The 13,127-nt window shown below is 40.6% G+C and overlaps 1 protein-coding gene across 1 annotated transcript in view; it reads right to left on the reverse strand.

The window, feature by feature from the left end:
- RST1 (ARM repeat superfamily protein) overlaps window positions 1–13,127 on the reverse strand; it is a 94,265-nt gene that overhangs the window by 48,502 nt on the left and 32,636 nt on the right. Inside the window, exons 9-11 of the mRNA XM_088982878.1 lie at window positions 4,338–4,413; window positions 2,865–2,996; window positions 2,639–2,720 (exon numbers count right to left, since the gene is read on the reverse strand). Coding sequence (XP_088839004.1) covers window positions 2,639–2,720; window positions 2,865–2,996; window positions 4,338–4,413 — 290 coding nt within the window. The remainder of the gene's footprint in view (window positions 1–2,638; window positions 2,721–2,864; window positions 2,997–4,337; window positions 4,414–13,127) is intronic.

Genomic DNA, 13,127 nt, shown 5'->3' on the forward strand with positions numbered 1-13,127 from the left:
CAATTTCAAGTTGCGGACCCAATTGATCTCCTCCCCTCTATAGAACAAGATGGTATCGTCTGCAAACTGTAAATGGGTAACTAGAATCCTATCCTTTCCTACTCTCCATCATCTCAACAAGCTCCTAGATTCAGCCCTCTCAATAAGCCTCCCCAACACTTCAGCAATCAAGATGAATAGGAAGGGGGAGAGGGGGTCCCCTTGCCTAATGCCTCTAGTAGCTGGAAAGTGATCCACCACCTTACCATTCACCAAAATAGAATAGTGGCATGTCTCAATACATCCCTTCACCCATTTACACCATTTCTGCATGAAACCAAAGGATTTGAACACTTCCAACAAAAAAGACCAATCCATTAAGTCATATGCCTTTTCAAGATCCAATTTGCAAACCAACCCCTTCTTTCCAGATCTTTTTAAATCGCCCACACTCTCATTTGAAATTAAGATCTGATCCACTATTTGTTTGCTCTTAACAAGAGCTCCTTGATTATGGGAGATGATTGTGGGAAGCACCTCTCTAATTCCCCAAATAGCACCTTAGTAATGATTTTATATAAACTATTTACCAAAGTAATTGGTCTAAACTCTCTAGGGTGACAAGTTCCTATCTTTTTTGGAATTAAAGCAATGAATGTAGAATTAAATCCCGAATCAATCACTACTCTTTCAAAGAATTCAAGGAAAACCTTTTGGATATCATCTTTAAGTATCTCCCAACAATCTAAAAGCCATCGTGAAAGCATCAGGACCACATGCTTTAGATCTATCCATAAAGAATATTGCTTCCCATACTTCTTCCATGTCAAACCTCCTTTCAAACCAGACCTCCAAGTCTTCAAGGAGCTTAGGCTAATCCAAGCCTTCTAGCCTTAGTCTGTCATTCAGGGGTCTTCTAAAAATAAATTTGAAGTGATTTACAAAGGCCCTAGCAATCTCACTCCGTTGGATTAAGATTGTACCATCAAGCTCAAGTTTATGGATGAGATTTTTCTTTCTTCTACCATTGGCTATAACATGAAAGAATTTTGTATTCATGTCTCCTTCCCTCACCCACTTGTGCCTAGACTTTTGTCTCCAATAGGTGAGAGGAAGAAGGATACATAACAAAAGACACATATAGGAAGTATTTACATAGAGGACCTTCCTTTACCTAACTGTATTAATGAGATTTCTTTTTTCCTCCCCTGAGAACTCTCTTCTTCTCTCTTTATCTTAGCTTTTCTTAAGAATCTCTAAGAGTGGTATGCTCTGAGACACAATTTTCTACGAAGAGAGACTGTAGTTTCCCCTTAAGGAGCTCAAATAGGGAGTGCTATAATTATGCAACTACCCCCTCCCCCTAGGTGAAGGGCACATGTCCTTCCCATTTAAAGAGAGGGAATTCCCATACGAGACACCTCACTTAAATCTTGAAGATTTTAGCTAACGCACTAGCTAACCTTCTTACTTATATTATGAACTATTTTAAGTTAATTTAGAGTTTGTTAAAAAATTTGCCTTAAACACTAGCATGTCAGTGCGTCAAACAGTCTCGGGGTATGTCTTTTCTATATATAATATTCTTAATTTTAAGAATTATAATAATTAGTTGTTATTTTATATAAAAATAAAAATATTATATATATTATTTTCTATAATTTTATATTTATACTATTATTATTATATGTATGTGTGTATGTATGTAGCTATTTGAGCTCGGTTCGCGAGCTTCACGAGCCAAGCTTTATTAGGCTCAAGCTCGACTTGATTAATAAACGAACCTGTAAATTGGGCTCAAGCTCAGTTGAAACCGAGCAGAGTTGAGCTCGAATAGCTCGTCTCGTGGCCACCCCTAGCTATTCAACCTATTCCTCTCTCTTTTATACAAATATTAATCGATTGTGCAATTACAATATTACCCATCTAATAAGTTTCACTCTCCCACACTAGTTGTTAGTCGAACTCCTCTCACAACAATAATGTATATATTATTCTTGTGTATTTTCTATTTTCCCCTCCTGTAGGTTGTGCTTTTTCATTTCATCTTGGCACTCTATAGGATTGCCAACTTTCAAGTCTTCTCCTTTGCCTTTAAAAAGAAGTTTCTCATGATCACAAGTAGTTAAGTGGATTGTCATAAGCTAGAGTTTCTAAATATATCTAGACCACTTTTTTCTTTTGGCCGTAAAAAAGAAGAAACAGGAAATTGGCTAGCTAGACAAATTAGTTTTATAAATGACCAGGCAATGTCCATATACAAAGTATGTCATATGCAACCGTAATAGGTTAGCTTTAAATTGGAATTTCAACACATATAATTGTGTACTTTATTGTTGTACGGTGATATTGTTCTTAATATTTTTTTTATGATAGGGTTCTTAAGATTTTCGAGATATGCTAGTTAGCAATGCTTTTATGCCACATTTTTAATTCTTCCCCCTACAGATAAGGTGGGAACCATAAAAAGACATGTCCACTCTGTCTTGTAGTGTGTCTTTGCATGGGCCCCACCATGTCTATGGAGCAGAGAATTTCAACACTTGCTTGCATAAAGTGTTGTTTACTATTATCTTCTAAATTCTTTTTTCTTATTTCCAAAATGTAAAAGAGCACCTTTGAAGTTACCAAAAATGCATGAGAACCAAAGGTAATTTACCAACTACATCAGTTTCACAAAGATGGGCAAGGCTTTGAAAACCAAGGGCCTGTATGGTAGGATCTCGACTCTCAATGCATGCCTGACATTCAAAACAAAAAGAAGATAGACGTTGTGAGAAACACATACAACATTAAAGCAGAAAGGAAGCAGCTTTTGGATAACATATCGTGCAAGGGAGTTAAGAGACAAAAATAAAAAAGAAATAGTTTGTGGAATATCATACCGACACAGAGAGGATAAGGTCCACACCCCTGTCAGGATTTTTTCTGCAAATATCACAAATGGAAGCAGCCATACTTATAGAAATGTTTTTGTCAGAAGCGAACTCAATGAAATCTTTTGGATGCAAAATTCCCTAGAAATGGAGGAAAGCAAAAAAATAGAAGAACATGTCCATTAGACAATATTAAACAAACAGAAAGAGTTCTCAAAAGCAAGAATAAGAACAAAAGAAAAGGAAGAAAAATGGTACAGTAAACTAATTCAGCAACCAAATTCAATCTTCACTAATTTCTTAGCTCCAATATGGAATTTTTTTAATCAGCATATTCAAATTTTTAGGTTACAACATGAGAAAATAAATGTTTAAACTCATTCAGATGCAATAACTATTAGCTTCATCAAACAAAGCCAAGATGGAGTTTAACGAAGTTGATCTGCAATCTATCATCCTATACGGCCTGAGCAGCAGAAGAATTCAAGTACTGTTCCCACTAATACTTCTAACATCAGATCAGAAAAGTCAGATCAAGTGGTTTGGACTCCAAAATTCAGAAGAAACCTTCATGACCAGAAGATTGGCCATTTTGCTGACTTACTAAGCTCCCTCCAAAATCTCAAGCCCAAGCTGGATACCAAGGATAGCATAAAATGGAAATGGCACAAATCCAGCACCTTCTTAGTCAAGCCTTTTGAATACCCCTCTCAGCTGACTTCCCCCATCACCTCATCTGATCCTACTTCTTCCCATCTAAAGTTGCCTTCCTATCTTGGACTGCTGCTCTTGAAAAATGCCCAACCAGAGATAAGCAATCCAGCAGAGGCATGAATCTCCCCTCCACTAGTTGTGTCTTCTGCAGTTGTAACCCTGAAAAGGCTAACTACCTTTTTGATCTTTTTGTAAGCATCTCAGGATAGATCTCTTCTGTACAGACCCTCTCTATATAGGAGTAAAACTTCCACCTTTTTCTTTTGATTCAATACTTTAATACATTCTTTACCTTTTTCTAAAAAAAAAAAGAAAAGAAAAGGCTCTATCTGAGTCACTATAGTAGGTTCATTGCACACTATTCAAATGACAGTGTTATCATATGCTTATGCAGAGAAGTAAAAACGTCTTAGCATCTTCAACAAAAAGACAACCAACAATTAAGAAAACCATACATAAAACACCACAAGTATAAGCATTGACTTGCATCTTAAAAAATAGCATTTGATAAACTGGGGCCATCCTCTTTTTTTTCTTCTTTTCAATATTGTAAGAAGCAGATGGCTATCCAGACTCCCAAAGTAAGGAAGAATAATTTGCAAGGCCTATATGCATTTGGTTTCATATTATATTCTTGCTTTGCTTTTGTTGTGCTTTGTTTTTTAATAGGAGGCTTCTCTTCAAAGAAAATAAGATATTTTTGAAAGGATTTTTCGGAAAGATAAAAAAAAAAGAATAAAGAATGACAGAATGACTACATAAACGTACCTGCAGAGTCCCAAAGACACGATCTGTAACTTCCCATGTCTTACAAAGTAGACGAGTTGCTGTAGCATATAACACCCTGAGGTGTAGAAGAAACAAAACTACTGAAACCACATGCAATTTATTCATTAAAAATGGGGAAAGAAAACTAGAGTATGTATATATCATAAATCTGATATGTTCACATGTGCAATTTTTTCAAGTATCTGACAGCAATGGGAAACAAGTTGCTCCCCCTAAGGAGTTCTGGAATCATCACCAGTACCCTAGAAGGTATCATGTATAATATGGATATCAACTTTAAGAAGGTGTATTACAAACAATAAACTACTGAGAAGTGGAATGGTAATCCCATCTGCTAGTTGTGTGTTCTGCCATCAGGAGATGGAGATAGCAGACCACCTTGTCCTGCATTCCCCATTCAGATAAGCTAATAGGATCCATTTCTTGCAATTATTCCACTACAGTTGGTACTTGGTATTGTCTTAAATCTGAAATGGAAATGCTACCAGTGTGGATGGCCAAAGGCCTTAACGAGAAAAGCAAGATAACATGGAGCATAGGCCCCCAATAATTATATGGATCCTAATGGCAGGAAGAAATGCAACAACTTCTGATAACAAAGCTGATGTAAAGGATGAGGCATTGTGAAAGGCCACAGAAATGGTTAAGTCCTTGGCTCCTAGCTTTCTGTGCATTCCACCTTGAGGAACATAGTTCATAGCTCATACTTCTCTCATCATATACCTTTTGTGCAGTTTTAGATTCTTATCTTTTACTGTTTCCTTTACAGGGTTGAACATTCCCATATAGCAACTCATAATCCATGTGCTACATTTGTAACTGTGAATAAACCCTAGTTGATTCTAGGTCAAAGTAGAGAAGAAGGAAGAAGAAAGAAAAGAGAAAGAAGGAGAAGAATATTCGGCCAGACTAGAAGAGAGAATGTGAAAAATCACTCTCCTAGCCGACCCAATTGGATTTTATTCATAAAACTTGGAGTTACAAGAAAGACAGTTTTGTCCCTCATATAAGATGGGACACATAACTTAAACTCAGATATAATAGACCTTTCACTTCCAAGAAGATAAATCAGAATGACCAAAATACCCCTGACTCGAGCACTCTAACACTCCCCCTCAAACTGGAGAGTATATATCATATAATCCCAGCTTGTTACAAATGTAGTCTATTCTTCCCCGAGACAATCCCTTTGTGAAGAGATCTGCCCACTGATTTCCTGAGCTTACATGAGATGTAGTAATTACTCCACTTATCACTTTCTCTCTCACAAAGTGACAATCCACCTCAATATGTTTAGTTCTTTCATGGAAGATGGGATTGGATGAGATGTGAACAACAGCTTGGTTATCACAGTATAGTTTCATGGGTTTGTCAATTGAGAACCCCATCTCCTGTAGTAAGTTCTTCAGCCATACTAGTTCACATGTGGTATGAGCCATAGGCCTGTACTCTGCTTCTGCATTACTTCTTGCCACCACCGTTTGCTTCTTGCTCTTCCAAGTTACAAGATTACCACCAGGAAGGTACAATACCCTGTGGTTGACCTCCTGTCTGATATAGAGCCAGCCCAGTCAGCATCTGTGTATCCTACTATCTCAAGAGTTCCCCCCTTTTGGTATGACAAACCACGACCTGGAGCACCCTTTAGGTACCTAACAATTCTCAGAACAACTTCCCAGTGAGGAACCCGGAGATGTTGCATAAACTGACTCACCACACTCACAGCAAATGATATATCTGGTCGGGTAATGGTCAGATAGTTCAACTTTCCCATCAACCTTCTATATTTTCCAGGATCATCAAACTCTTCACCGGCATCCACACTTAACTTGGCATTGAGTTCCATAGGAGTCTCTGTTGGTTTAGCACCTAACAACCCTGTTTCTTCAAGTAGATCAAGAACATATTTTCTTTGACATAGGTTGATCCCCTGTTTTGACCTCGCAACCTCAATCCCTAGGAAATACTTTGGCTTCCCCAGATCTTTCGTATTGAAGTGGTCCTGTAAAAATTTTTTCAGCTTGTCAATGCCATTGTTGTCACTTCCAGTTATGACAATATCATCTACATACACGACTAGCAAGATTGTCCCATCCTTTGAGTTATAGCTGAACATAGAATGATCAACCTGACACTGTTTCATCCCAAAGGCCTTCACCACTTCACTGAACCTGCCAAACCATGCACGTGGAGATTGTTTCAGTCCATAGATTGCCTTTTTGAGCCTGCACACCTTACCAGCCTCCCCCTGAGCAACAAACCCTGGTGGTTGCTCCATATACACCTCCTCAACAAGATCACCATGTAGGAAGGCATTTTTTATGTCAAGTTGCACAAGAGGCCAATCATACATAGCAGCTAATGAGATTAACACCCGAATTGAACCAATTTTAGCCACAGGAGAGAATGTCTCCATATAGTCCACATCATATAACTGAGAATAGCCCTTGACCACTAACCGTGCCTTCAATCGTTCCACACTACCATCAGGAAGATGCTTCACTGTATAGACCCATTTACACCCAACAGTGTGCTTACCAGGAGGAAGGGTGGTGAGTTCCCACGTGTGATTATGTTGTAGAGCAGAGAGTTCTTCTTCCATGGCTTGCCTCCACCCTGGGGAAGTAAGGGCTTCCTGTACAGTCTTGGGAATGGGAACCGATGAGAGTAATGATATAAACTTGCAATGAGAAGCAAAAGGTGAGCAGTGGAAACATAGTCTGAAATGGGATGAGAAGTACAAGTGCGTTTACCTTTCCACAAAGCAATAGGAAGATCAAGATCTGAGGGAGAAGGAGCAATAGCAGGATCTGTCGACAGGTGCTGAAGTGGAGGAGGGGCCAAAGCACTTCTGCGGGTATACACTTGAGTAATTGGCGGCCTCTCTGTAGTAGCAGGCATATGATGTGCATCTGCATTAGGAATGGGAGCTACGGGGAGAGGGTCCATAGCCGGTACAGGAAGAGGAACCACAGAGGGAGAAGAAGAGACCCCAACATCTAAGAAAAAAGGAACTGACTCAAAGAAGGTGACATCAAAGCACACAAACGATTTATGAAATTTGGGGTTATAACACTTATACCCTTTCTGAGTCCTCGAGTAGCCAAGAAAAATACACTTTGTAGCTCGAGCATATAGCTTGTCTACTCCAAGCCCCAAGTGTTGAACAAAACAAACACAACCAAAGCCTCTTGGGGTGAGAGGAAATGGAGACAAAGTGGGAAACAACACGGAGAAAGGGGATCGACTTCCAAGGATTGACATGGGCATCCGATTTATCAAAAAACAGGATGTAAGAACAGCATCACTCCAAAAATGTTTTGGGACATGCATATTGATCATCAAGGACCAAGCAGTTTCAAGAAGATGTCTATTTTTCCGTTCAGCTACACCGTTTTGTTGCGGGGTGTAAACACAAGAAGTTTGATGAATTATTCCATGATGTTCTAGGTATTGCTGAAATGGTGAGGAGATGTATTCTTTGGCATTATCTGAGCGAAGTATTTTCATATGAACACCAAATTGAGTGCGTATTTCAGTATGAAATTTCTGAAAAATAGAGAATAATTCACTACGGTCTTTCATAAAGTAGATCCATCTCATCCTTGAAAAGTAATCAACAAAGATTACAAAGTACTTAAACCCATTGTATGACACAGCTTTAACTGGACCCCATACATCAGAATGAACTAAAGCAAAAGGACTAGAGACATGACTATCAATTCTTGGACTAAATGAGACTCGATGATGTTTTCCTAGCTGACATGACTCACAATCTAACGATGAAAGATGACTCAAAGAAGGAACTAGCAGCTTCAAAACCTTGAGAGAGGGATGACTGAGTCTGCAGTTCCATTGGAGAGGAGTAAGAGACGACTGAAAAGCCACTGGGGGGCCACCACCATCAAGGTAATACAAACCACCTGCTTCATGCCCTCCACCAATCTTCTTCCCCGTCTTGAGATCATGAAACACACAAGAAGAAGGATAGAAGGTTACACAACAATTAAGAGACTTGGTTAATCTGCTAACAGACATAAGATTAAACGGGAACTTAGGAACATATAAAACATATGCTAAAGACAAGGAGGAGAAATCAACATCACCAACACCACAAATAGGAGATGTAGAACCATTAGCAAGAGTAACTGATTGAGATGTGGAGGAGCAAGAAAGGGAAGAAAATACATCAAGAGTCCCAGACATATGGTCCGAGGCTCCGGAATCAATGATCCAGGGTGAGGCTTTGGAAGTTAAGCAAGCCATACCTGAATGGGCAAGTGTAGCTGTGTTCTGCTGAGATGTTTGAAGGAACTGATCATATACTACCCGTGGTACACTCACCATTTCCTGCCCAGAAGCACAAGCGGTTGTGGAGGGGGTTGGGGCAGTTTGCTGGCTTTCAGTAATTGTGCTACTACTCTTAGATGTAGCATGGTTAGCCCAAGTGTTGGGTGGACCACGCAAATCATAGCAGAAATTAACTGTGTGCCCCTCTAAGCCACAATGTGTACATTTTCTCAGAGCATTACTCCTTCCTCTTCCATGGCCTCCCCCTGACTCTCGGCCTCTAGTCCGGCCACTAGCCCGGTTAAACATGTGTCCACCACGGTTGCTTGGAGGGCCACTGCTGCCACCACCACTTCTACTTCCACGGCCACTCCCTTTAGTCACTACCAAACCAGATCTATCAGAGAAGGAAGAATGTTCCACCGACTCAATGGATGTCCTTTTAAGACGGGCAAAAACTTCTTCAAGTGAAGGGAGAGCTGATCCCCCCAATATATGTGCTCTGACAGGCTCATACTCAGCCTTCAAGCCCACAAGAAACCTAGTCACATCAAGTTGTTCATGTTGCTTTTGTTGGATCTGGACATCTGATGTTAGAGGGTGATACACATTTAACTCATTGCGGATGTTCCTCAAACTTGCATAATACTCCTCTAAGCTTTGACTTCCTTGCTTCAAAGTGAAGTACTCTTCGTATAACTGATACACCCTAGTTGTATTGTCTTGTCCAGAGTACAACTTTTTAGCATGATCCCAGATCTCTTTGGTTGTATCTAGGAACATGAAGTTCACACTAATCTTTGGTTCCATGTTGTTCCAAAGCCATGTCATTATCTGTGCATCATCTTGTTCCCAATCACTGAACCCAGAAGAATTAGAGGAAGGTTTCTCCTCCCTCACATGTTTTACTTTCCTCTTGGCATTCAAAAACACTTCCACAGATTTTGCCCACGGTACATAGTTCTCACCATTCAACTTGATGGATGTCATTTGAACACTTATATAATCTAAAGAAAGCATGATGTTGGTTTTGTTGTCATTCCCATCTACGGAAGAAGCCATCTCCATTATTTCACCTTCAAGTATACAACACAACCACACACTCTTTCACACGGCTTATCTCACTTACAGCACCACCAACCCCAACTTTAAATACACATTACACACCACACACTAAGGCTGAAATCACTCAATCTTCACATCAAACACTTGGGCTGCACACTGCAGAACTGATTACACACAAGGTCTAGGACACAACCACCACCACCACCAATCACCACGACACCACCACCACCAATCTACTGCTGTTGTGAACTTCAGCAGTCGACAACTCTTCTTTCAGCATACATATGAAGAGAAATGCAGAGGAATACGACTGAAATGCATATCAGTCACACCAAGCATCACCACAACCAACTTTTGAAGCAACAAGAAAACATTCACAGTCCCTTACTTGGACAAACAACAGTAGTGTTCATACCTGTCCACATTCAGCCCTCTTCGATACTGAATAGAGGGTTTAGTAAACCACTTCAACGACCACCACAGCAACGACTGGAAGCATTCTCACCTCCAGACCCACAAAACGACAGCTCCTTTTCAGCCCCTTATCGAACCTCCACTCAGGTCAATCGAAAAAGAAGAAGATGACTGTGAAAACTGGCGGCGAACCCAGAAAGAGAACAGCAACAAGGAAGAAATAAGGATACGACCTTACAGCTCTGATACCATGTGAATAAACCCTAGTTGATTCTAGGTCAAAGTAGAGAAGAAGGAAGAAGAAAGAAAAGAGAAAGAAGGAGAAGAATATTCGGCCAGACTAGAAGAGAGAATGTGAAAAATCACTCTCCTAGCCGACCCACTTGGATTTTATTCATAAAACTTGGAGTTACAAGAAAGACAGTTTTGTCCCTCATATAAGATGGGACACATAATTTAAACTCAGATACAATAGACCTTTCACTTCCAAGAAGATAAACCAGAATGACCAAAATACCCCTGACTCGAGCACTCTAACAGTAACCTTTTGCAAAGTTAGAATTTATACAAACTATCTTACCTTTTCAGATAAAAAAAATGTAAACTAGAAAAATCAGCATATGATTTTTTTTTTATAAATAAAAACCAGCATATGATCAATATGAGTAAAACATGAGCTCCTAAATGAATTTAGAATCACAATTCTAGAATTCCTTTCCTATTAAACGTAGTTTGTCATGGCATTGCCTAGGCAACTAGGTTCCCTTGGTTGGGCACCTCCCCTAAATGCCTTGACTTATAGCAACTAGGTGCCTGCCTAGGCAACAAAAACACACATGGCAAGCGTCTTATTATAACATCATGGCTATGGCTGCATCCTTAATAGTATGTATAAATCAAAAGGCAAGTGCATTATTATATGTGTATATAGTATCACTTATACTTTGATTTAAAATTTTACTAATGAAACTTAAAAGCTCTAAGGGTTTTGAGAAGAGAAAAAGAAAGAAAGAAGAGAAGAATAAAGAGGTTTTGCAGGGAAGATGGAGGAAGAGAGTTGCAGTGGACGTCAGGGAGATAGGAAAGATGGAGGAGTGGATGAAGGTTTTGAACGTGAGCTTAGTGGGAAGGATGATAGTGAAGGAGATGGACAAAAAAGAGTTTGACGCCTGGGCAAAACTAGAATAGGAAAGAGAGAAGGTGTTAGGGGTGAGGAAATTGAATGCAGAACTATGGTTGTTCATGTTTCACTCAGAGGATTTCGCAGAGGAGGTTTTGAAAGGGGAACAGATAAAAGAAAGGGCTGTTAACCTGAGGTTGGGCTGCTGGTTCCCAGCAACTGGGGAGCTAAAGGGGCGGAGAGAGAGCTACGTGACATGGATTGGTGTAGCGGGGATCCCACTCCACGCGTGGAGTATTGTTACCTTTTAAGAAGCGACTGCAGCTTGTGGTAGATTCATAAAGTTTGACGATCGTAACAGAACGTAGGAAAAGATTGACGTTGCAAGGATCCTAGTCGAGGTTGAGAATCCAGCAGATGTACCTAGGAGGTTGATCTTGGAGTTTGCAAGGGAGGAGTATGAGCTGAGGCTGCTGGTAGAAGGGATTGATGAGACCTATTGTAAAGAGGAGAAGCCTTACTCTAAGTGCAGAGAAAAGAGGAGATCTGAGGAAGAAATCAGATGCTCTGATGGTCAGGAGAGTGCAGAGGCAAAAATAGAGGAAGGGCAGGAGGAAGGGAGGGAGCAGAAGAGTCAAGAGGGGGAGGAGGGAGAAGCAGTGAGGGAGCTGAAGAGTCGAGTGGGGGAGGAGGAAGTTGCTGAGTCAAACTTAGGGTTAAGTGGGAAGGCACATGTGGATGGAATGGATGTGGACCAAAGTTTGACCGGGATTCTAAAGAGGGGCCAGGAAAGAAGGGGAGGGAGGAACCAACTATAACTGGTTGGTCACTCAAGTGAGAAGGAACAAGGATCACCGCTTCAGCAAGCTCTCAACAGAGTGTAAAAGGAGAGGAAGGGGCAAAAAATCAAATGAATGAGGGGCGCTTCGGAAATTTCCCTCATGCATTTGAAGACAAGAGAAACAGATCCATTTCCTCCGACCAGGAAGAGGAAATTGGCTATCAGTAAGGACTGGATCTAGGTGATAACAAGATACGAAGGGAACGAGAAGATTGGGGTTTGGGAGGGATGGAAGGCAATGTTCCTTTGGTCAGACACAGACAGGGGAGAAAAGGATGAGACCGCTGCTTCACTAGAAAGAAAGAAATCTCAGGCGTGCGACAATCATATGCCAAACATAAATGTAACCGAGGTTGCAGCCGTTTCAGAAGGGTGGAAGAAGTTGGGGTGGAGATTTTAGATAAAGACAGGATGGAAAAACATGGTAACGGCCATGACCTTGAGCGATAAAGACTCACCTTCGGTAGGGAAAGAGGTGTTTCTAGATGGAGTTGAAGTTGGTTTCAATCAAAAAGAGGCCAGAGAGCTTAACGAGGTCGGTTTAACCCCTGGAACCCTATCTGTTTGTGCTTCTCCCTCCACAACATCTCCCATCTCTGTTCTACCTTCAATTAGGGGTAGTTCAGGGGCTGAAACCAAAGGGGAAGGGAAGACGGTTTCCGACTTAGGGGTCAGGAACACTGGCACAAAAGGAAAAAGAGGAGTGGAGGAGAAAAATAGAGTTTATAATAGGAAGAAAAAAAATAAAGAAGTTTGGGGTGAACAAGACGGGAAAGGTTGACATAGGAGAAGGTTTCAAGGGGTGAGACAGAACACAATCAGGAAGAAAGAGGAGAGGTGGTAGAGAGGCAGGAGTCATCAGTGGGGAGGAAGGTGGACAACAAAGAATTGGTAGAAAGACAGATAGAGGTAGGCAAAACCTTGGGCCTGTTCTTCCTGGGAGGACAAGAGGTGGTGAGAAAGACTATTGACAGTATGAGAGGTCTAGAAGGGAGGAATAAGAAAAAAGGGCTAGTGGGGGAATTGTTGAAGGAGGAGA

This window comes from Nelumbo lutea, chromosome 4 (assembly GCF_056320005.1).
Source record: "Nelumbo lutea isolate HS-2025 chromosome 4, American lotus-T2T, whole genome shotgun sequence".
Classification (NCBI taxonomy): Eukaryota; Viridiplantae; Streptophyta; class Magnoliopsida; order Proteales; family Nelumbonaceae; genus Nelumbo; species Nelumbo lutea.